The sequence below is a fragment of the Phyllopteryx taeniolatus genome, chromosome 13 (genome assembly GCF_024500385.1).
Source record: "Phyllopteryx taeniolatus isolate TA_2022b chromosome 13, UOR_Ptae_1.2, whole genome shotgun sequence".
Taxonomy (NCBI): Eukaryota; Metazoa; Chordata; class Actinopteri; order Syngnathiformes; family Syngnathidae; genus Phyllopteryx; species Phyllopteryx taeniolatus.
Genome location: NC_084514.1, coordinates 967879 through 988376, shown reverse-complemented (window position 1 = coordinate 988376; position 20498 = coordinate 967879). Strand labels below are relative to the sequence as shown.

Sequence of the window (20498 nt, the reverse complement as noted above, 5' to 3'; positions counted from 1 at the left end):
ATCATAAACAGACTTTCTGATCCTTATTTCTTTGTTTTTGTTGCTACTATACTCAAGTACATTTTTCAGCAAAGAGAGCATTCCACTTCTTTTCTTTCACAAATGGAGTCATTCTCCACTTTTCTACTGTGGACCACGCAACGGAATGACTCCGGTAACAGAGGTGTGCACCGCTGAAACCCATCTGCAACATGAATCATTCATTTTGGATTTGAGGGAAAGCACACAGAGCAAGCGGAGAAGGCAACTGGGGCAGAAGAGTGGGCACGACCTGTCCTGGCAGATCGGATTGAAGTGGAGTGGAAAGAGCGATGCTCTCCAGCCATGAACAATACACAAAGACAAGTCGAGACTGGATGACTGGATGCAGTTTCTAAGAGGTCATTCATGCACCCACATCGATGTGAGCTATTTTTGGACCACACTTAAAGTATACTGTAATTAGGACTGACCAAAGCTATTCCTTATCTTTATATCCCTTTTCTATGTTGCTAGGCCTCATTAGTGAACTGCCATTGGGCGAGGGGCAGGGTACACTTCGTCTTCAATGAAACTAACGTGCGTGTTTTGGGAGAACACGCAAACTCCAGGGAGGAAGAATGGAGCCAAGAACCGAGCAGGTGCTCATCACCAAGGGTGGACTTCAAATCAGGTCAACACAGGCAATACCTAAGGGCCCTTAAACGTCGCATAAAAACTGATGAATAAAATTGCCTTAGATTTGAAGGACTTATTATTGTTCGAGTCTTAATTCATAAAAACACAAAATGCTTAATTCATCATGATCCTTTTGAGTCTTCCCCCTTCCCTTCTCATGCAATAGACTATTCCACTTTACTGCGCATATGCAGACCTAATCCAGGAAGACGGTAGCAATTAACAAAACAAAGTCATTGGAGTGGAGAAGAGAAGGTCAGACTATGTTAAATGTTGATGAATGTTATAATAATTTTGCAGTAAAAGCATTGAGATGATTCATCCATCCATCCATTTTCTGTACCGCTTATCTTCACTAGGGTCGCAGGCGTGCCGGAGCCTATCGCAGCTATCTTCGGGATACACCCTGAACCGGTCGCCAGCCAATCGCAGGGCACAGGAATTCACTTGTTCGATAATAATCCTCACGAAGGACTTCAAAGGGGCGCTAAGCAGATATCCGTGTTTTGTTTCTAAATACATTAAATGTTTGAAGAGAAGACTTGTAACAATATAGGGCTGAATTGTTGAGATACAGCTTAAGCATCATTTTCACCGTTTGGAGGTTCCTGATTTTGTGGGCGGGGCTAAAACACAGCCCCGTGATGGTGTAAAGTTCCCTCTCCCACTTTATAAGGACAAAGTGACGTCATGTCGTTCGGCTGCTCAGCCGTGAGTTAGCTGTGCTTAGCTTCCATAACAAGGCCCATTTACCACTGCAGCGTACAGTTAGCAAGCTAACGATGGCGACAGCCCGGAAATGCGTATTCGGTGGAAGCCTCAATTTACAGAACAGCTCGGTGACATTTTTTTAACCTTGCAAAAAAAAAAAAAAGAGGATATAAATAAGAGATCGATTGACTTTTTAAAGACACGCGCAAGATGGCGAGCTCAACATTAACACCACCAGCCAACTCCGCCGTGGGCATTTTACCACGGATAGTTTTGTAAACTTTCACCAGGACTGTTTAACTACCTGGGCTTCCTCCTGCCGTCCCGCTGTTGTCAGGTGCCGTGTTCGGCTGGGACATTTTGTCACCAAGAACGAGGGCAAGTTGACTTGTGTGCTGATTTTGATGATTATAGTCCTCAATAAGCATTCAGTTTTGGAGTTGAGCCTCCTAATGTGATTTTACATTGTATAAGCTATCACCCCTCAGTATGTTTGATTCCTTTTGGCGCATCCATTTGACACGGCCACAGCGTCTGAGAGGCGGCCCTTGTTATTCAAGCTTTGAAACCTGCTTTGACTTAGCAATTGTATTCATTTAAATTTGGCAGACTTGTTAACTTTACTCTTCTGTGGCGTGTCAAATTTCCACGCCATTTTTTGGGCCCTGCATAGTGCTACTTTAAGGACTTTATCTAGCTCAGCAAGTAGGATGATTTTCTTAAATACACACTTTTTAGTTAATGATACATATATTTAATAAAATATGTGAAGGGCCGTATGACGGTCTTGGGCCCCCAAATCACTCACTATACATCCCTGCTAACCTCTACCCAAAGCTAGATTCTTTAATCATTAAAATAGTATACTACTAAGACTATTATGAATGGATTGTTGTATTCTCTACATCTACATATTGAATTTGTACTTCAACTGCATTAATGCCGACTTGATGAAAGTAACGTTTTGCGTAACTCTTTGTATAGGTTCTCCTGGTTATAGGATTTCAAACATGAAACATTATGTTACGAAAGCTCAACTAATGGCACCTGTTACATTTTGTCATACAATCTTAGGACGTTTGTAACACGACAAAAAAAGCAAGCAAAGAGTACACAGTCGCCTACAGTAGTCATTGTGATGGCGTTTTTCAGGGAATTGTTGGGGTTGTGGCGGCCTCTAGAGGCGAACGTGAGGTACAACTGGAAAAGAGCGCTTGGCTGTTTATACCTTACTCCTATAGAATCCATTTATAAATCGCTCAACTCTATTTAACTCAGACATGATCACACAACTTAAACGAGTTCAGAAATTGGTGCTAGAGATTTTCTGGAACTCCAGATAATTATTCTTCAAAAAATATCCTTTGAGGGTACAGTACTTAAGGTTGAAAGGAAAGGACCACAGATTAATAACAGTGCAAACGATGATGCGCTCACATCGCATAACTGGTGCTTGGAGACCAGCAAATAAGCAAAAACAATCTGTTATGGTTGTACAGTATTTGATAATTACAGAAACAAATGAGGTTGGCCTAACAATTACCACTAGGTGGCTTTATTGTGCTGGAAGGCAGCACCATACTCAAATGTTTAAGATAATTGCTCTGGGGACATTTATAATAACTCTTACCTGGTCTTTCTGAACTCTGATGCACTGTACACACTTTATGACAATACATACCTTTGCTTAATTTTAACACATTTACTCGCATGTGTGTGTGCCAAAACTGTTTCAACTTTACAGTGTGCATGTAGCATATGTATGTTGGAACAACAGAATGTGAAGTCAAAAGTCTATGTGGCTAAAGGCACTGCAACAGGTAACGCATTAAAATAAGCCATTCCTCCAACAAGGCAAATCCACCAGCAAGAAGTCAATGACAGCAGACTTGAGGAGCCTTTCAGACCTCATATTGAGGATACAAAAAAAAAAAACTTCTTCCAGCTGGCTAGGCATATACACTGGGCCTTAAAGCCAAATCACAGATGAGGAGAAGAGCCGAGAGGTCTCGGTTCCCGGCGCTCGGCGCGGACACTTAAAAGGAAGGTGAAGGATGCCGTGTGAGCAATTGGTTCCAATTGATAGAGGATTGGTCACGGTCAGCCTTGTGACTGGAAATCCACGTGAGAATCTAGCATTTGGACCAGCGAGGGGCACAAGAGGCCAACAGCAGACAATGGGGGCACTCAGAGGAGTCTGGATGCTGTGGAGCAGTTGGGGCACAAGCTCCTGTGATTTAACCCTTCATCGACCGGTTATGCATTACAATTAATGTGAGAAGGTGCCTTGTTATGCGCCAGAATAGACCAAAAAAATATATATATATCAAATGACTTTTAGGAATCGAGTGCTGCTCTTTCATAAGTGCATATGGATGGCTAAATGTGACTGTTACACACTGACAATGCTATTGCTACAATTACAACACATCAAGCACTCTAATTGCATTAGTACACCTACATAACATCAAGAGACAGCCCAACCTCATCCATCCTTGTGACTCTTTCACCAATTAGCCAGGTCCCGCCAGCTGAATGTGACCAACCGCTTTAATGTCTCGGAGGGCCAGAGGGTCAGTGCTCAATCACAGACTGGTTGGAGAGGCTGTTTGTTTGAACTACTCACTAGTTGACAGGGCGGGGACGGGGTCAAAAGGGGCGGGGGCTGGTGCAAGGACCCCTGCCAGTTCTAAAGAGTAGCCTTTTGTCGCCAAGGCGGTGTCCGAGGCAGCCGAGCCTTTCACTGCCCTGCCGGCCCCCTCTCCTCCAGGCCTACAACAGCTGATGACAAGGCCCCAGCTGCTAATTATCCGGCTGATGGAGAGTCACTGAAGTGGGCCTGTCAGAGCGAGGGGTGGCCCTTGTGTCTGCAATGGGCTCAATGTAGGGGAGGGGGATAAAGAAAGGCCGACAGCAGTAGGAAGTAATTCAAGTACAAATCAAGGCAATCAAATTCAAAAACTAGATTTCTTCCAGTTCAAACTTTGTCCCTCCATTTTAATCACCAAAAGCCACAAGTGAGTGATTGTCTCCCAAATGGTGTATGATGCATTGTGCTCCAAACGGAGGTCCACTGTAACAAGAATTTACAAGGAGTAAAAAGGACATCTGGACAAGTATAATACATAAATATGTGGCTCCTTTTATGAGAGTCCATCCTACGGCAACATCTGGCATATGGGAGCAGTACTCGTTGAATTCCAGATGAAATAGTCTTCAGATTGAAGTTCCCGAGCTATAAGAAAGGGGGGCGGGGGCAATTGTTTCAACAAGTGTATTTTGTAGCGTATAATACGAATTTCAAAAGAATAGCATCAACTTACAAGTTATTATTTTTGGTTTAGCAGAAGAATACACCTGTACTGAGTGTTGGTCCACACAGCATCCAGAAAGTGTTGTGTCAGGCACTTTGAAGTACAACTGGGAGGAAAATAATGCGGAGGTTCATCACATCAACAATGTGTTACATATTTATAAGTTCGTTACATGTCAAGATTCTTACGTATTTGATACATTTTTCCCCACCTAGTTCTGACTTGGTGTTTTAATTTTTGAAAATAGAGTGCACTTCATGACTAAATGAAGAGTCTCTGTCTGCAGTAGTGTATATTAACCTACTTTGACATAGGCTGTGAGATCTGTACAAATGGGGTCAGTAGGTCCTGCTGCCGGCCCTGAAAGGCTGATCCTGCCTTCCATCGTGACTTCACGAGATTTTGGAAATTTTGGTCCTAAATATTCATGAGGGGAAAATAAATCATCAGCTTCTTTACAAGAACTCTCTGGATACCCAAAACTCACCAAGGACCCACACCACCAGGTTCTTCCCCTTGGAAAGGTCTACATGTCCACAGCTCACTTTCACATCCGCAGAACCCATTTGAGGCCTGCAAAAAATCAATAAAGTTTTAAGGCAATCATACGATAGGTATAGTCATATTCTGAACGGCATTTGTTTGTTGGCGGTGGATTTGCGTATTGTTCTGTAAGAAGTATAATCCTAAAACTAAAGAAAACTTTGTGACAAAAAGTACTGAACATACAATAACAGTCCATGCGCAATTATGTGCAGGGGACACGGAATCGAAGCCGTAGAACCCCTGCGTCAACGTGTGTTGTTGTCAAAGTTAAGGTAGAATGTTTAAGTCATCAAATTGTAACAGTGGTTGACTGCTTTGTACACATTTGAAACAGTTAAGTAGTGATGTGTGACGCATACGTGCGATGTGACTCATTGAGCCTTCATCATCAATGAGTACCTTCTGTTTTTACATAATTTTTCTATACCCATCACAGTGGTTGAACTTTTTTATACGCTTGCATAACTGCAGAAACCTTCCTGAAGAGTAAATGAAGGTAGTATGAAGATGAGATTGACACGGGAAAGGATTTCCATTATATCCTACGGGAAAAAATTGTTCCAAAATCCATAGAAAGCAGAGGGTGTCTGGCGACGTTGATTATTATACATATGCATATGTGTATTAAACGATATGTAAATAGATAGAGCGAGTCAAATAGAATTGCAATATACTAGAAAGTGTGTACCCTATTGTTTACCTGTTAAAAAAAGGTAGGTGTGCTTCACAGTATTCAAAACTATTCTTCACACTCTCATGAAGTTTCAGAGTCACTGACACAAGCAGATGGTTGTGTTCTTCCTTTAGTTGATATGAACCAAGAATGGGAGGGACAGGCACCTATGAGAGATTTCAGGAATTATTTATCAGTGAGTGAGATGCAAAATATCAAAATATGCTCACAATAGCTCCATATTTTGACCTGCGATGTGTAGCCGCAAAGTCGGAAGGGTTCCAGAGGAGGAGAGAAGGGAAACTTGTATGGTCCGGAGAACGATGAGCCGTCACAGTTATCGACGCTGCATGCAGTCAAGATGCTGGAATCCAGCGAGGTGACGCAATGATGCACCAAGATGTCTTGCAGTGGGGATCCATTGGGTGGCAGAGTGAGGGTCACTGTCACATCTGGGAGAATCCCCTCCACTTCACACTGTTAAAAGTAGGACAAAGTAAAACGCAGGCAACTGAAGCAAAACGTGTATTTGCTTTTACTTTCCACTTACCTTGCACATCACTGTGCCATACACATCCCACGTGTCCTGTCTACTCGGGTCACCATATTGCATGGAGCGCACGGTCTCTGTCAGTGCCGTATTGACTACAGCACGTCCCCGGTGGAAGCCCGTCTTCCAGGCGGGCTGCTTCTGGTTCCCAGCAGGAGCGGGCACAGAAGATGTGGCAGGTGCCCTGACAGAGGGCACATCTAGAGGTGTACCAAAAGGGCAAACCCGCAGGAGCACAGAGGGAAGTGCTGCCAGGCGAGAGGCCGTCACCTCATTATCAAGCTTACCGCCTGAGCCCAGGAGAAAATTCTGCAATTCAATCAGAAATGTGATGCCCTGTGAGACGGACAGCAGGTTGGCGAGAGGTGGCCGGGGCTCTAGGGGGACGTCCACTAGACCCAAGCAAGCTACGATGAGCGATCCATGAGTGATGACCACCAACGGCCAGAGCGTTTCCCGACCAGGACCGACACGTAGCTCAAAAGCAGGGGTCTTGGGACAGCGACGACAATCGTCTCGGAGAAGGACGAATGGCTTGTGTGGGTCTGAGAGGCCGAGCTCGGTGAGCAGGAGTCTGAGCACAGAGCTGTCTTCCGGAACCGCTACGTACAAGGAGCCTCCTAGTCTCTTTGCACGGTGCTCCACTGTAGCAAACCTCCTGCGAGTGAACATGTGCGGCGTTACAAACACACACATGCTCCTGCCAAATTGAACTTAAATTGTTCAATCTGCAAACACATTTTTTGGGCGCACCGCTGGCTAGGTAGGCTACCTTGTGATGCTTAACTGTGCTATAGTTCACCCTTACAATGTATGTTAAAAACGTATGTCATGTTTGTTCAGACTCAACTCTTAATTTGTTTTTTTCTGCATGTTTGAGTGCCAAATTAATCCACACATAACCTGACCGCCATCTGCACATTCTGTTGGGCTCTTAACCGTTATTTTGTAAAACTGGGCCCTTGGCTTTCCTTAATTGTTTTAAGTTCATCATTAGTGTTATTATATGCTGTACATTTCTGTGTTTAACAAGCTTGACAATGATACCAACCTTACCTAAATAAAGATAGATATAATAAAGATCAGATAAAGACTAAGAAAGTTAATAAAGCTTGAAAGTGGGATTCAACAAAGAAGGTCATACCCCAAATATCGACCCCTTATTGTCTTTGCATTGAGACGTTGGCCAGAAATTGGTGCACTTGCACCGGTTTTAAAGAGTCATTACGTTCTTAACATTTCTCTCAGGAAAATGCCACTTATGGAATCGGTTTCAAGTGATTTGTCTGATATTGGTGTAAGTCAAATATTCATTGGATGTTTACAAATAGCTATGCTACCAATAAAGCAACGTATAGCAGTGTACCTTGAAAAGCGAACTGAAGCATTTTCGCCTTTATCATGAGTAATAATCCACAGGGCACGAAAACTCATTTATCCAGCTGATCCACGTCACAACGTAGAGGGAAAAAAGCCAACTTAAAAATGACAAAATTCACATTACGCTAATTCCTCAACGAATGTAGACCTTTCCTTCACCATAGACTACAGACTACAACAGTGCGCTATACTTCCTGTTGCTGTCTCACGTGACTTGTGGCACCAATCAGCTGACAAGGACGCATGCGCAGTCGCCATCGTCTCCACAGTCACACCCTTCTCCCTCATACAGGAAGCAGGAGCCGCTAACCAGCTAAGTGTCAACAAACTAAAGGCACAATTGTCGGAAATTCGAATATCCATGTCGAGGTCGGCGTCATTGCCGACCTTGTGCTCCTCCATCGAAATTGTACTAGTTCACATCGCCAGCTGATCTATAAAGATGGCGACGACCGCTCAGCTTTTCGAGGTAAAATGATTGCTGCTACTGCCCGGAGTTTTGTTAGCCACCGGAAGCTAGCTGGCTAACTGTCCTTGTTCATCTGCTTCCCATGTTCTTTGCATTTCCCGCGAGGCGTTTCGCGACAACGGCATTAGAAGTAGTTTCGCCGGCACGTTGAAGAAGGTTGCTGTGAGATGATCGACCTTCCTATTATAATTATTTGATTTGTGCACATTAGGAGCCCTTTGATGCGGATGAGTACGTTGAAAGATTGGCCTGGAGGACTCCTGGGGGAGGCTCCAAAGGAGGTGCTGAAGCATTCGACCCCAAACGGTACTGAAAGCGCCGTTTGATTGAAAACATATTTTTGCACTATCACTTACTTTTAAATGAATCTTCAATGCAGATTTACTTTCATGGCTGCAAAACATCCATCCGTCCATTTACCGTACCGCTTTATCGTCACAAGGGTCGCGGGCGTGCTGGAGCCTATCCCAGCCGTCTTCGGGCGAGAGGCGGGGTACCACCCTGAACTGGTCGCCAGCCAATCTCAGGGCACATAGAAACAAACAAACAATGGCGCGTAATTCAGTCATTGCATGTCATTTTCTAGAATGCCAACCATATTTCACCACGAATAAAAGTCTTCTATTGTTTTATATTAATAATACAAATGGTAGTTTATCTCAGAATAACTAACATTTTCAAAGTCATGTTCAGTCAGGTGTGTCACCGTTGACTTTGTAGATGATAAATGCCAGTTAAATGCTAATTTATTCGTGCTATTTACGTTTATTCGAAGACTTCACCAGCAAACAAGTAGTGTGGGAACTAAACCGTTTTAGATATATATATATATATATTTAATTGGGGTGTTTATCCATCCATTTTCAACACCGCTTATCCTGGTTAGGGTCACGGGACGCTGGAGCCTATCCCAGCTGACTTCGGGCGAAAGGCGGACTACACCCTGAACTGGTCGCCAGTCAGTCGCAGGGCACATATAGACATGGACAACCATTCGCACTCACATTCACACCGTCACTGAGTGGGAACTGATGGGGTGTTTATATGTATTGAAAAGTTGAGTGTGTTTTTTTTATTGGGGCCTTTTTGTTTGGTTGAGAAACAAGAATTGCCTAGAAAAAAGCTACTACTACTAAAACGGACACATTTTAAAGTATTCATTGAATAAAATAAAATATGCATGCACTGAGCTATATGTTTTCTTTATATGGGTACGGTCTGTTTTTTTGGTCAATGTAAGTTTATTATAGTGTTGTTTACGCCTGTGGTGGAAGTTCTTTTTCATGAGCAAAATTGCCACAACACTTTAGCTGCACGTGTTTATCCTTCTTGCCTTATCTACGTCCTGCACAAAAAAACTTGCCACCATCTCGTCGGAAGCTCTTAGTGAGGAGTCAGAGACAACATATCTTCGGAGGCCACCACATTTGAGTCACCAACCAGGGAATGAGTGTCTGCTGGGAAATGTCTTTAAGCTGCAGCCATTGCTTAGGGAATTAGTCAGAAGATTATACACTCATCATTTCAGGATGTTTCCTGCTCTGTGATATATGCTGCTGACTTAGAACATTTGCTCTGTAGCCCTAATGGTGTTCGAAAATGCAGCTGACGAAGCTCCTCGTACTTCTTAAGGCAGGGGACCCAAGAATTAAGCATGTGACACTATTCTCTGCCTAATAACCACTGTGTGACTGTGAGGTCAGTGGGACACGTTTAACCTTGTGGGACTTGATTACTTTTCCAGGCAAACTGTAGATTAATTTTTCAACTTAGCAACATAGTTCCCTTCACGGTAGGTTGTTGGAGGAGTTTGAGAACCACATTGAGGAGCTGAAGCAACTGGACGAGAAGATACAGCGGCGGGTTGAGAAGTTGGAGCATCAATGCCATCGTGAAGCTAAGGAATTTGCCCACAAAGTGCAGGACCTGCAGAGGAGCAACCAGGTGTGTTGTTTGGGCCACTTGGAGCCCTTTGTACTTTGAATCATCCCGTTAAATGTTTTGCATCCCGCGCTCTTCTCAGGTGGCCTTCCAGCATTTTCAGGAGCTCGACGAGCATATCAGTTATGTGGCGACCAAAGTGTGTCACCTGGGTGATCAGCTTGAAGGTGTGAACACTCCACGACAACGCGCCGTAGAAGCTCAGCGTCTGATGACCTACTTCAACGAGTTCTTGGATGGGGATTTGCGAAGCGATGTCTTCAATAACCCAGACAAGGTGGGTACGACGTTTCCTCCCTTTGTGTATTTGTGAGACCACTGATGAGGAATGCTGCTGTTATTTAGCTGGGGGTGAAACTGTAGAGAATTAAGAAGTAAACCTCTCATAATAACTTGTCAAGTTTATCCCCCAAGTGTCATCCCACAGCTATTTCGAATGAATAATCTGTCATTTGCTGTTTGGCAGTATGCAGATTGCCTAGCATGGATGTCAACATGCTCAAGTCAAGCCTAATTGTATTTACAGTTAGCATTATCGTATGTGATATGATCACGTGTGCGGTGCTGCAAGAGAAGTTGAGATACAGTAGAATGTGCAGCCAATGCACTCTGAAAGTTTCATGAAGTTACATGGGATGGCTTGACAGGAGCTTCTGTATGTGAATCAGCAAGTGTGAGGGGCTCAATCACAGAGTCAGGACCTCTTTTTCCAGAAAGGGATGCCGAAATATCTGTCCAGATTCCTTTTCCAGAGCATACCTCCAGATGAGGGGGGAAAGAGAAAAGTTGCAAGTGAATAGCTGGAGGGGAATGGCTTTGCTAATCCTCCTGAAAGGGAGGGCTGGCCCGCCAGCGTGGAGACAAGTGCTGCTAAACCCTGACTGCAGGGAGACGGCTACATTACTTACATGGGATTTAGCTAATCTTAGCTGGGGGACAGATACTTAGAAAACCTTCGCTGAGCAGAAAGGCTGGATCCTCCTCACGGGAGCAGAGTAATGATGTTAGCTGAGGCAGGCATCTGCGGGAACATAGGAGTTGCAGACGACGGGCCTTTCGCGGGTCCAGGGCTTTTTACAGTCGGCGTGTGTGTCAGGAGAGGGGGGAGGACCCCCTCCCTCCTCCATTATTTTTTTTTTTCCCAGACAGATATCCCTGGCCGGATAGATTATTGAAAGCGATTTGGAATCCTTAAGGATTACAGGCCATTGAGAAAAGCCATGCCAATAAACAGCTGGCTGTGCTGCTAAGTCAGGACCGCTGGTGCAGATGCCCAGGTGAGCTCCGCCTGTCGTTTATCAGCCGGCTGTTCAACACGGAGAGGCGGAGGAGGGCTACTTTAAGATGATGATCCCCCTAGTGGACACACTGCCAGCGGCCTTTCGTCTTTATTTCAGAAATGTCCACCGCTCATTGTCATTCTCTCTCTCTGTCGCTCGTTCTCTTTTTTCCCTCTCCCACGCGCTGACCTCCTCTCCCTTCTTCAGATTAAAGAGGCTGCTGATATCATTCAGAAGCTGCATCTCATTGCCCAGGAGCTGCCATTTGACAGGTGAGTCAGGCATCCTGGAGGCAGCTTTAGACAAGGCCACTTGCAAACAAGAGGAAGGTGCTTTATTAAGCATGTCAACTCTTCATCGCAGTTTAAGCCCATTTTTACATATGGAAGCGTTTTCAATTTGAATAGGTTTTTAGAAACAAAGCTCTGACTCACGGGTTACTTTATTTGCAAAAGAAATCGGCATTTACAAAGGTAATAATGCTCAATTTTAATTGAAACTCTCATAGAGGTAATCATTTACCATGTTATTAACATTGTTTTTAAATGAATGTGGCTTTGGGTCTACAGTGGTGTATAATTACACTGCAGGTGTTGATAAAGAAGAATATTACAGTATTTCGCTACATGAGAGTTGCAAAATATGTAAGTTTTTAACTGCTCCTCCTTTATACCTAAATAATACTCATGTCACCTAATAAAACGGAGCATTATTATCAATTCCAATTTACAACGCTTAAATGTGTAAAACTGGGCTTAGACTGTGATGAACATTGTACATGCTTTAATGCTTCCTTTGTATTGGATCTTATGACATTGCGAAGGTGGACTTCATGAACTGTCTAGTGATTGTAAAACTGATTGTGCCATACCACACTAATCCACCTCTTTTTGTTTCATTTTGTGGGTTACAGATTTTCAGATGTCAAAGCCAAAATTGCCAGTAAGTTCACTCCATGATTCAGCATTAACAATAATCTCCACTGAAAGGTTATTTTCTGAGGGACCCTTGGATTCTTGTTTTCAGGTAAGTACCATGACCTGGAGCGTCAGCTAATTCAGGAGTTCACTGGTGCCCAGCGCAGGGGAGAGATTGGACGTATGCGGGAGGTGGCAGCCGTTCTCCTGCATTTCAAGGTGACCTCAGGCAGACATAATTATAGTAAACAGTCACTGTAGATTGTTTTCTTTCTTCCTTCCTTCATTTAAGCTTCATTGAAGTTTTCCATCTATCACTAAAACTTTGTATTGTTTTCTTAAGGGCTATGCTCACTGTGTAGACGTGTACATCAAGCAGTGCCAGGAAGTAAGTGAGGTTTCTTTTGTGTACTATGAGAAGTTTATTTTTTTTTGTTATCTTGGATAAACATCTGTATTACATTCTTGTCTTGGTCCCAGGGTGCTTACATGAGGAATGATGTGTTTGAAGACACAGCAGTCCTCTGCCAAAGGGTCAACAAGCAGGTGGGCGAGGTGTTCAGCAGCCCAGAGACTGTCATGGCCAAACTGATCCAGAACATCTTTGAAAACAAATTACAGGTACTTGACTTATTGGCAACTTGTTCAAGTGACGGTTCTCGAGTGGCCTTTCATCTGCAATATTCTGACTGGCATGGCTCTGTCTGCAGGCCCATGTGAGGGAAAAACTGGATGACACACGGCACTCTGACGTGGAACAGTACCTCAAGAACCTCTATGACCTTTACACAAAGTAAAGCATTCCTCTTTTGATTTCCTTTCTGTATACACGGTATTCCTCATCCTTATGGTTTGTGTGTCCAAACCCTCCAGAACCACAGTGCTGGCCACTAAGCTCAGCGAGTTCAACCTGGGCTCTGACAAGCACACTTTCCTGTCCAAGCTCATAAAAAGCATCTTCTCCTCCTACCTGGAAAGCTACATTGACATGGAGAAGGACTACCTTCGCACTCGCGGCGCCATGATTCTCCAGCGCTACTACGACTCCAAGAACCACCAGAAACGTCCGATTGGCACCGGCAGGTCGGTTTGTCCTTTAATCTTTTGTTCACTTTTTCACAACCACATACTGATCTGAAAGTGTGTTCCTGTGCAGTATCCAAGAACTGAAGGAGCGGATCAGACAACGCACTAATCTACCACTAGGCCCTAGTATCGACACCCATGGGGAGACATTTCTGTCTCCAGAATTGGTGGTCAACCTGCTGCAGGAAACACGGCATGCCTTTGAGAGATGCCACAGGGTGAGCCTCCAAGTCCCGCTTGGGAGCGGTATGTATATGTTACATATGAATTCCTGCTGTGCCAAATGCGAAACGTGTCCTGTGGCCTTTTGTCCACGGCGACGCAGCTTTCAGATCCTGCCGACCTGCCTAAGAATGCCTTCTTAATCTTCCTGTTGCTGGTCGAGCATCTGTGTGTGGAGCACATTGACTATGCTTTGGAAATTGGTCTCTCAGGTACAGTCACCTATTGGAATTAGAGAACCAAGTCAAGTGTTGTGGATATTAGCTTAGTTTAATAAATGACCGCCACTGAAGTGCATTTACTGATTACAAAAAAAAATCCAAATACAGTTATACTATACTGAGTGCAGCCTGAACTGGGCTGACCGTAAGTGTATAATCTGATTATATTCTCGCTCTCTCAATTCCATACAGCAATTCCCTCCTCAGATGCCAAGAACGCCAACTTGTACTTCCTGGATGTGGTCCAACAGGCAAACTCTATATTTCACTTGTTTGACAAGCAGTTCAATGACCAGCTTATGCCTCTAATAAGGTTTGTTTAAGGTTAACCGATTTATACACATAGTATGCGCACTTACTGGCCACGACACTGCTGTATCCCAACAATCTGCTCTTACAAGGATTCCTCAATGGCGAGAGGCGGGCAGCAAATTGTATTTATTAAATGATGAGGTTTTGTTCCACACCACTTCGAACTCCAACCAGAATTACAAACATATGACAACACGTTGTGACTTCTGACAATGTCAATCAAAAATGAGAATATTTTTGTAAGACATTTTTATACAGCTCTGATATCGGATCAAACACAATGACGTGTTTGTTCAGTGTAAATCGTGCTGGGTTATTCAATAGCCACCAGACTAATGTCTAAGGTGAGGGCAGGTTGAAAGGTGACCTCTAAAATGTTTGCCTTACATTTTCAAATCTATGTTTGCAGTTCATCTCCTAAGTTGGCCGAGTGTTTGCACAAGAAGAAAGAAGTGATTGAACAGATGGAGGTGAAACTGGACACAGGAATAGACAGGTAAGTGTGTACTGACAGACAAACCCTCCTTTGTGGTTGCTTGTGGGTTTTAAACGCTGTGGGTTTGTAATGGATGCGGTTCCATGCTGCAGAACAATAAACTGCATGGTGGGACAAATGAAGCACATCTTGGCAACGGAACAGAAGAAGACTGACTTCAAGCCAGAGGATGAGAACAACGTCATGATCCAGTACACTGCAGTAAGACCGGCACAAGCTATAAGAACTGCCAAATGACTTTGCCTTTTTGCTTTGAAATGACTTTGCACCCATTTCTATCGGGCAGGCCTGTGCCAAGGTCTGTGCCTACGTCAGTCGGCAGGTGGAACACGTGCGCAAGTCTATGGATGGCAAGAATGTGGACACGGTGCTGACAGAGTCGGGTGTTCGCTTCCACCGCCTCATTCACGAGCACCTGCAGCAGTACAGCTACAGCTCCATGGGAGGCATGCTGGCCATCTGCGACGTGGCTGAATACCGACGATGCGCCAAGGACTTCAGGGTGAGAGCGGGGCAGAGGTCCACGGCAAAACATGGCCTGTTGTACAAGCCTTAGCCTGTGTGTGCTCTTGAAATCGAATTTACTCATCAGATGACTTCTAGGACTACTTTAGGACTACAGTGGCACCCCTGAAATCAAACACTAATGTGTTCAGATTTCAAAACCACATTTCCAAGAGATTAATTATAGTTGTAATAAGTTGTTCCAGAGTAAAAACTGTCAAAGCATTTTTAGGAAGGGGGTAATAAACATTGCCTCACTGATGCACCTCATGCTTGTAATTATGAATCTTGAAGTGTCGGTCATACAACTAAAATGAAATAAAACAGTGCTCTTTCCTCTCAAAATAAAGATGGGAATCCAGTCACAGAATATCGAGCTCAAAGTCCCAAACAGCTAGTCGGTACCAGCTCTGACAGAGAGTCCTATCAAGCAAACGGTACTGGGAAAATGCTATCGCCTTGCGTCTGGCAATCATGTCATGACTGTCATGGAAATGTAACACTACGTTTAAAAGAAAAACAAAACAAAAAAGAATTTGCCCACTGCCGTAGTTTTTCTGCTTAAAATATGTGCGCACATACTTCATTGTAAACTCCAGTCGATATTTATCTTCTCTTTTCCCATTTTTCTTCATTTAGCACCATATAATACAACTCCAGAATGCACATAGAGAGTTCATTAATCCTTGATACGCTAGAAGTTGCACATTAGGATGTCCAAAATTGGTTGCGTGTGAGCTGCAGCCTATCCCAGCTGACTTTGGGCAGGAGGCGCGCTCTGTGGTGGTCGCCAGCCAATCACAGGGCAAACAACCATTTACACATATGGACAGTTTAGTCTTGAAATGTTTGTTGATGGTTACGGAATGTGCGAGGAAGCTGGAGACCTGAGGAAAACCCACACAAGAGCGGGTGGAATATGCAAAGTCCACACAGGAATATAGAGATTTGAACCCCATACCTCAGAACTGCGAGGAAGACTTGCTAACTTCTTGTCCACCATGCTGCATTTGTAGAACATTTAGGCTATATTTTTCCCTGTAAATATCGTCCAAATTGTGCAATCTCAAGGTGTTCTAACATATTTCATTATGTAATCCCATCATGGAAAAGCCCCCACCTTATCTCATATGCGATGCATCTTGATGTATTTTTGTGTGTGTCCGTCCTGCAGGTGCCTCTGGTGCTGCAGCTTTTCGACACCCTGCACGCCCTGTGTAACCTCCTGGTCGTCGCCCCTGACAACATGAAGCAGGTGTGTTCAGGCGAGCAGTTGACCAATCTAGACCGCAACCTCCTGCACGCCTTCGTCCAGCTCAGAGTGGACTACCGTTCGGCCCGACTGGGCCGCCACTTCAGCTAATGACTGGGTCAGCACTTGACAAATGCCCTCCGTCCAGTACCGCAGTCCGCCGCCATGCTTCAATGAGTTGCCGCACTTTGATAGAGACACCTCTGCATTAGAGGATGCAAAAGTCCGCCTTGACAGACTCTCTTCGCGATGGCTACTGTTCCTTGAATGTGGGATAATGTGCATTTCACCTCTTTCTTAAAACGTGTATCAATTGAATATTTGTTTTTAAATACCCATTCACGTTGTTTAGAGTTCTTCATAAATGGACATTGATTTTGTCAGCTTATGTTCAACAAAAACATTATGTTTGATCGTGCCAGCTATATAAATCCTCTGGCTGCTCTTGTGCACCCAGAATAAACCCTCAAGCTGCTGTAAAAGGGAGACAAGTAATGTCTTGAGTCAGCCTGAGAAGCATGCGATAGAGCTCTGTCTGGATAAGAGAGACACATGACCACCTCGCTGACCATTGACCTCTGAGCACAAAGCAAATGTCAAGAGGCCACCGCAGTGAAGTGCGATTCAAACTCGAAACAGGTCTGAGAACCTCTTCAGAGGTTTGGGTGGTCCTTTGTTGGCTCAGATGACTGCTGCGATGGGTCACTGAGTATGTGCCACTGTAATTGCACAGATCAACACTTGCTCAAAGGCGTTCCTGACTAGATGCGCACAGTTTCTGGGTCCGGGGAGATTGAAATATTGACACCAGGGAGGACCTCGTCACACAGGGCTTTAACGGTGGTTCCTGTTTTGTTTTTTGCACTAAAAGAGGAGGTAGATGATGCCTGCTGCCTGGAAATGTCTTCTCCCGATGTACTGCTGTTTGCCTTAACCAGAGACTCATTAAACAAAAAAAGATACATTTTATCATTGTCCTTATCCTCAAGGAGATGAGCCACGCTGCCAAGTTGCCCTTGCACTTTATTATGTGCGAATGTCACTCTCAAAGTGAGATGAAACCCTCTCCTTTTCTATAGAAGTCATCAAGTATTCATGGAAATGCTTGCCACCAGAGGAAAGTTCTTTCTTCGACTTGGGGAAGTGAGCGGCGCCAGAGGGGATTAGATATCTCTGGCTCGATGAATTGTGTGCAGTAGTCACGGACGGGAGGGAGATAGAGACGCCCGAGAGCTCGGTTCCAGCTCCGGCTGGTTGGCGTCGTGTAGAAGGTACACACAGAGCCGAGCGTGTTCAAACAACATCATTAATTAGGCTAATATTCATATTATCAATGCCACATAAATTCAATTCTCTCTGCCCTAATCACAATTGGATAGCTTGTAAAAAATATTTTGTTAGGCCCTGATGCAAACAACGGGTCTCTTCCAAACATTTGAAAACGATTTGTTTTTTGGGGGGGGGGGGGCGATTAGTGTGTGCGATGCAGGATGCGGATGGGGGAGAGATGCCAGGCCTGTGGCGATAACCTGTGCGGAGACCAAGCAAGGCAGAGGTGCGGCCTGTCCCCAGGGATGCCCAGCACGGGCTTGTGGAAAAGGGGAGGGGGATATTTGAGCAGGTGGAGGGGATTAGTAATAGTGTCAACACTGGAGAGCTGGATAAGACTGTCCACTCTTACTTGTCAGTTGAAGCAGCTCGAGCATACAATTTTGGATACATGAAGACACCAGGACGTACTCACCAGTCCAGGGGGACGGACAATGGTCCAACCATCTCTGAGTTCCTAATATCCGCTAGTATGGCCAGTTACGCCAAACACCTGCAGCGGGCTCACCCTTTACCTTACAACACAATAATCAAATAAATAACAATGAAAAAACACTCATTGCAACACCAGTCAAAGGTCTGGACATGCTTTCTCATTCAACAGCATAAGCAATAGCTGTTGTTTTGACATTTATGACTCTTGTGTCTTTTATTGGTGTTTTTCTTTTGAACCCTTAAAGTGGTTGAAGAAATGATAATTTCATTCATTTGATTGAAAAGGTGCTTTTCATACAAACATAGTTACACAAGAAATCAAGCAATACAATCAAATAACCCAACATGAAAGATGGCAAATTACAATGTTAAAGTGATTAGGCTGTCCAGAATCGGTGCATCTTGAGTTTGGGTTTGAAGAGGAAGGTCACGTCCAAAGTTCCGAAGACAGAATGTGGGAGGAAGGTGGAGACCTGGGGGAAACCCACACAAGCTAGCACAGGGAAACTACATTCAATGTTGACGAATGTTCTTAGCAATTACAGTAAAAGCATTGCGGCGATTCACTTGTTAGGAAATAATCCTCAAAAGGATTTGAAGGACTTTATCGAGCTCAGGAAATTGGAGAATTTTCAGTTATATAGCATATTTAAATTTGCCGAGACCGATGGGATTGGTTTTAGTGTGTTTATTCCGTTATAGGTGCAGAATGTGGCCTTCGCATCCTTTGATTTTTCTCGAAAAAAAATACCAGCTTGGACACCCCTGCTAAAAAGGCTTCAAATATCAAATTCTGCACTTGTTGCCCTTGAATGCTTTGGCCTTTGACCAGGTTCGTCCACTCTTTGTGCACACCTCCAGCGAGTCCTCCGACATCCCATAAATCCTGGCTTTCGGCACATCGCCGCCCCGACTGGGCCGGCCCTGCCTCAGCCTCCTGGAGCACTGACAATAAGGCATTACAGCAGTCAATCCATGTCAACAACAGCTTTGCTTAATTCCTGCTAAACACGTTCCAACTAAATCTTCACCTAATGATGCATAATGACTGCTCTTTAGCATGCCGGCGGCCTGCGTTCATTCACACGCTTTATTTGGCTGTTTGACATGATATCAAGATCGCCTCGTTCAAATGAGTCATGTGATGTCCACGTTCTTTACGCATGCATTGCAAGCGAGTCATTCTTATTTTGCAAGCTTCTCCGTGACAGACCGAAGTCAGTGCGGGGGCACAGTGCCAGACTCTCTGATGTGCTGCAGATGATGCCCGGCCTTTGACCTCCTGCCCAAAAGATGTCAGGGCCAAAATGGCACAGGTGCTGCCCCACCTTCACTCTCAGATGACCGGGAGGTGCAGTGAGCAGGATGTGGATGCTGCCAACTCTCCTCCTTTGCTCACTTTTCTAATTGCGATGGGGCTCTCTAGTCACGCATTTGGGCATTGTGATGACGACTAGTGCACTGCAAGCCCTCCCCCGCCCGCGTTCCCTCAATAAAATCACTATTAATTCTCTGCCATAGTGGAGTGTTTTCCAGTGCGATTTGTTGGCCCGCTGCCTGTGCCTTGCTCTCTCTTGGCTGGGTTTGTCTGCTTTTCTGCTCCACAGGAACAGACTGGCACTCTCGCTGAGGGCTCCAGGGTTCGCACACACAATCCACTAAACATGTCTCGGTGTGAGAAGCTTCACTGCTCGTTTCATCTCAAGCTTTTTCCACCCCTCAGTCTTGTTGATACATTTTGTTCTTCATTCTTTTTGGTCTATTCTGAGTAAATATTTGCCATAGTCCAAAATGCAACTCAGGTGATTGAGATTTTGGTCCTACTTTACATACCCTTATGAGGTGTTTGTACAGCTCCATAATGATCTATTTATTAGATTATTAAGACTTTACAAAGCCTTAATAGGAATGGAAGAATGAACTACCTCTTGCCATAAAGTGAGGCTACATTTTGTCCAACTGCATTCACTGTGTGCTGGTTAGAATAGATAGCAGCCTATTATTAAATCATGTAATACTTTACAACGAGGATCCCCTTTGCCGGTGTAACCAACACAGGTGTGAAATGTAAGCCTATATAAAGTACACAAAAATGGCGGTATGATTAGAACTTCCCAAGTAGTGAGCCTACACAAACTATGGAAACCTGTTGTCTCATTTATAACTGTTTTGTAAAGAGTGGATAACTACATTATTGACATAT

General features: G+C 44.3%; 2 protein-coding genes across 3 annotated transcripts; one reads left to right on the top strand and one right to left on the bottom strand.

Moving 5' to 3' along the window:
• Positions 1-4344: 4344 nt before the first annotated feature.
• ap5m1 (adaptor related protein complex 5 subunit mu 1) lies at positions 4345-8061 on the bottom strand. The gene is made up of 8 exons (XM_061794911.1): positions 7818-8061; positions 6452-7109; positions 6151-6378; positions 5929-6068; positions 5170-5255; positions 4987-5099; positions 4692-4788; positions 4345-4603 (listed from the first exon to the last, which is right to left on the bottom strand). Exons 1-8 carry the CDS (start codon positions 7883-7885, stop codon positions 4527-4529), a joined length of 1467 nt encoding a protein of 488 aa, XP_061650895.1. The 5' UTR covers positions 7886-8061; the 3' UTR covers positions 4345-4526.
• A 36-nt stretch (positions 8062-8097) lies between these two features.
• On the top strand, positions 8098-17498 carry exoc5 (exocyst complex component 5). 2 transcript variants are annotated; one of them, XM_061794910.1, is made up of 18 exons: positions 8098-8300; positions 8512-8606; positions 10097-10244; positions 10324-10518; positions 11729-11793; positions 12435-12463; positions 12548-12657; positions 12782-12826; positions 12919-13059; positions 13149-13231; positions 13312-13521; positions 13595-13742; positions 13850-13958; positions 14160-14280; positions 14689-14775; positions 14868-14976; positions 15062-15277; positions 16454-17498. In XM_061794910.1, the coding sequence occupies exons 1-18, from the start codon at positions 8274-8276 to the stop codon at positions 16640-16642; spliced, it is 2127 nt and encodes a 708-aa protein (XP_061650894.1). In that variant the 5' UTR covers positions 8098-8273; the 3' UTR covers positions 16643-17498. The 2 variants fall into 2 exon arrangements, with proteins under 2 accessions (XP_061650894.1, XP_061650893.1); XM_061794909.1 differs by having other exon boundaries at positions 10082-10244.
• The last annotated feature ends 3000 nt before the right edge of the window (positions 17499-20498 follow it).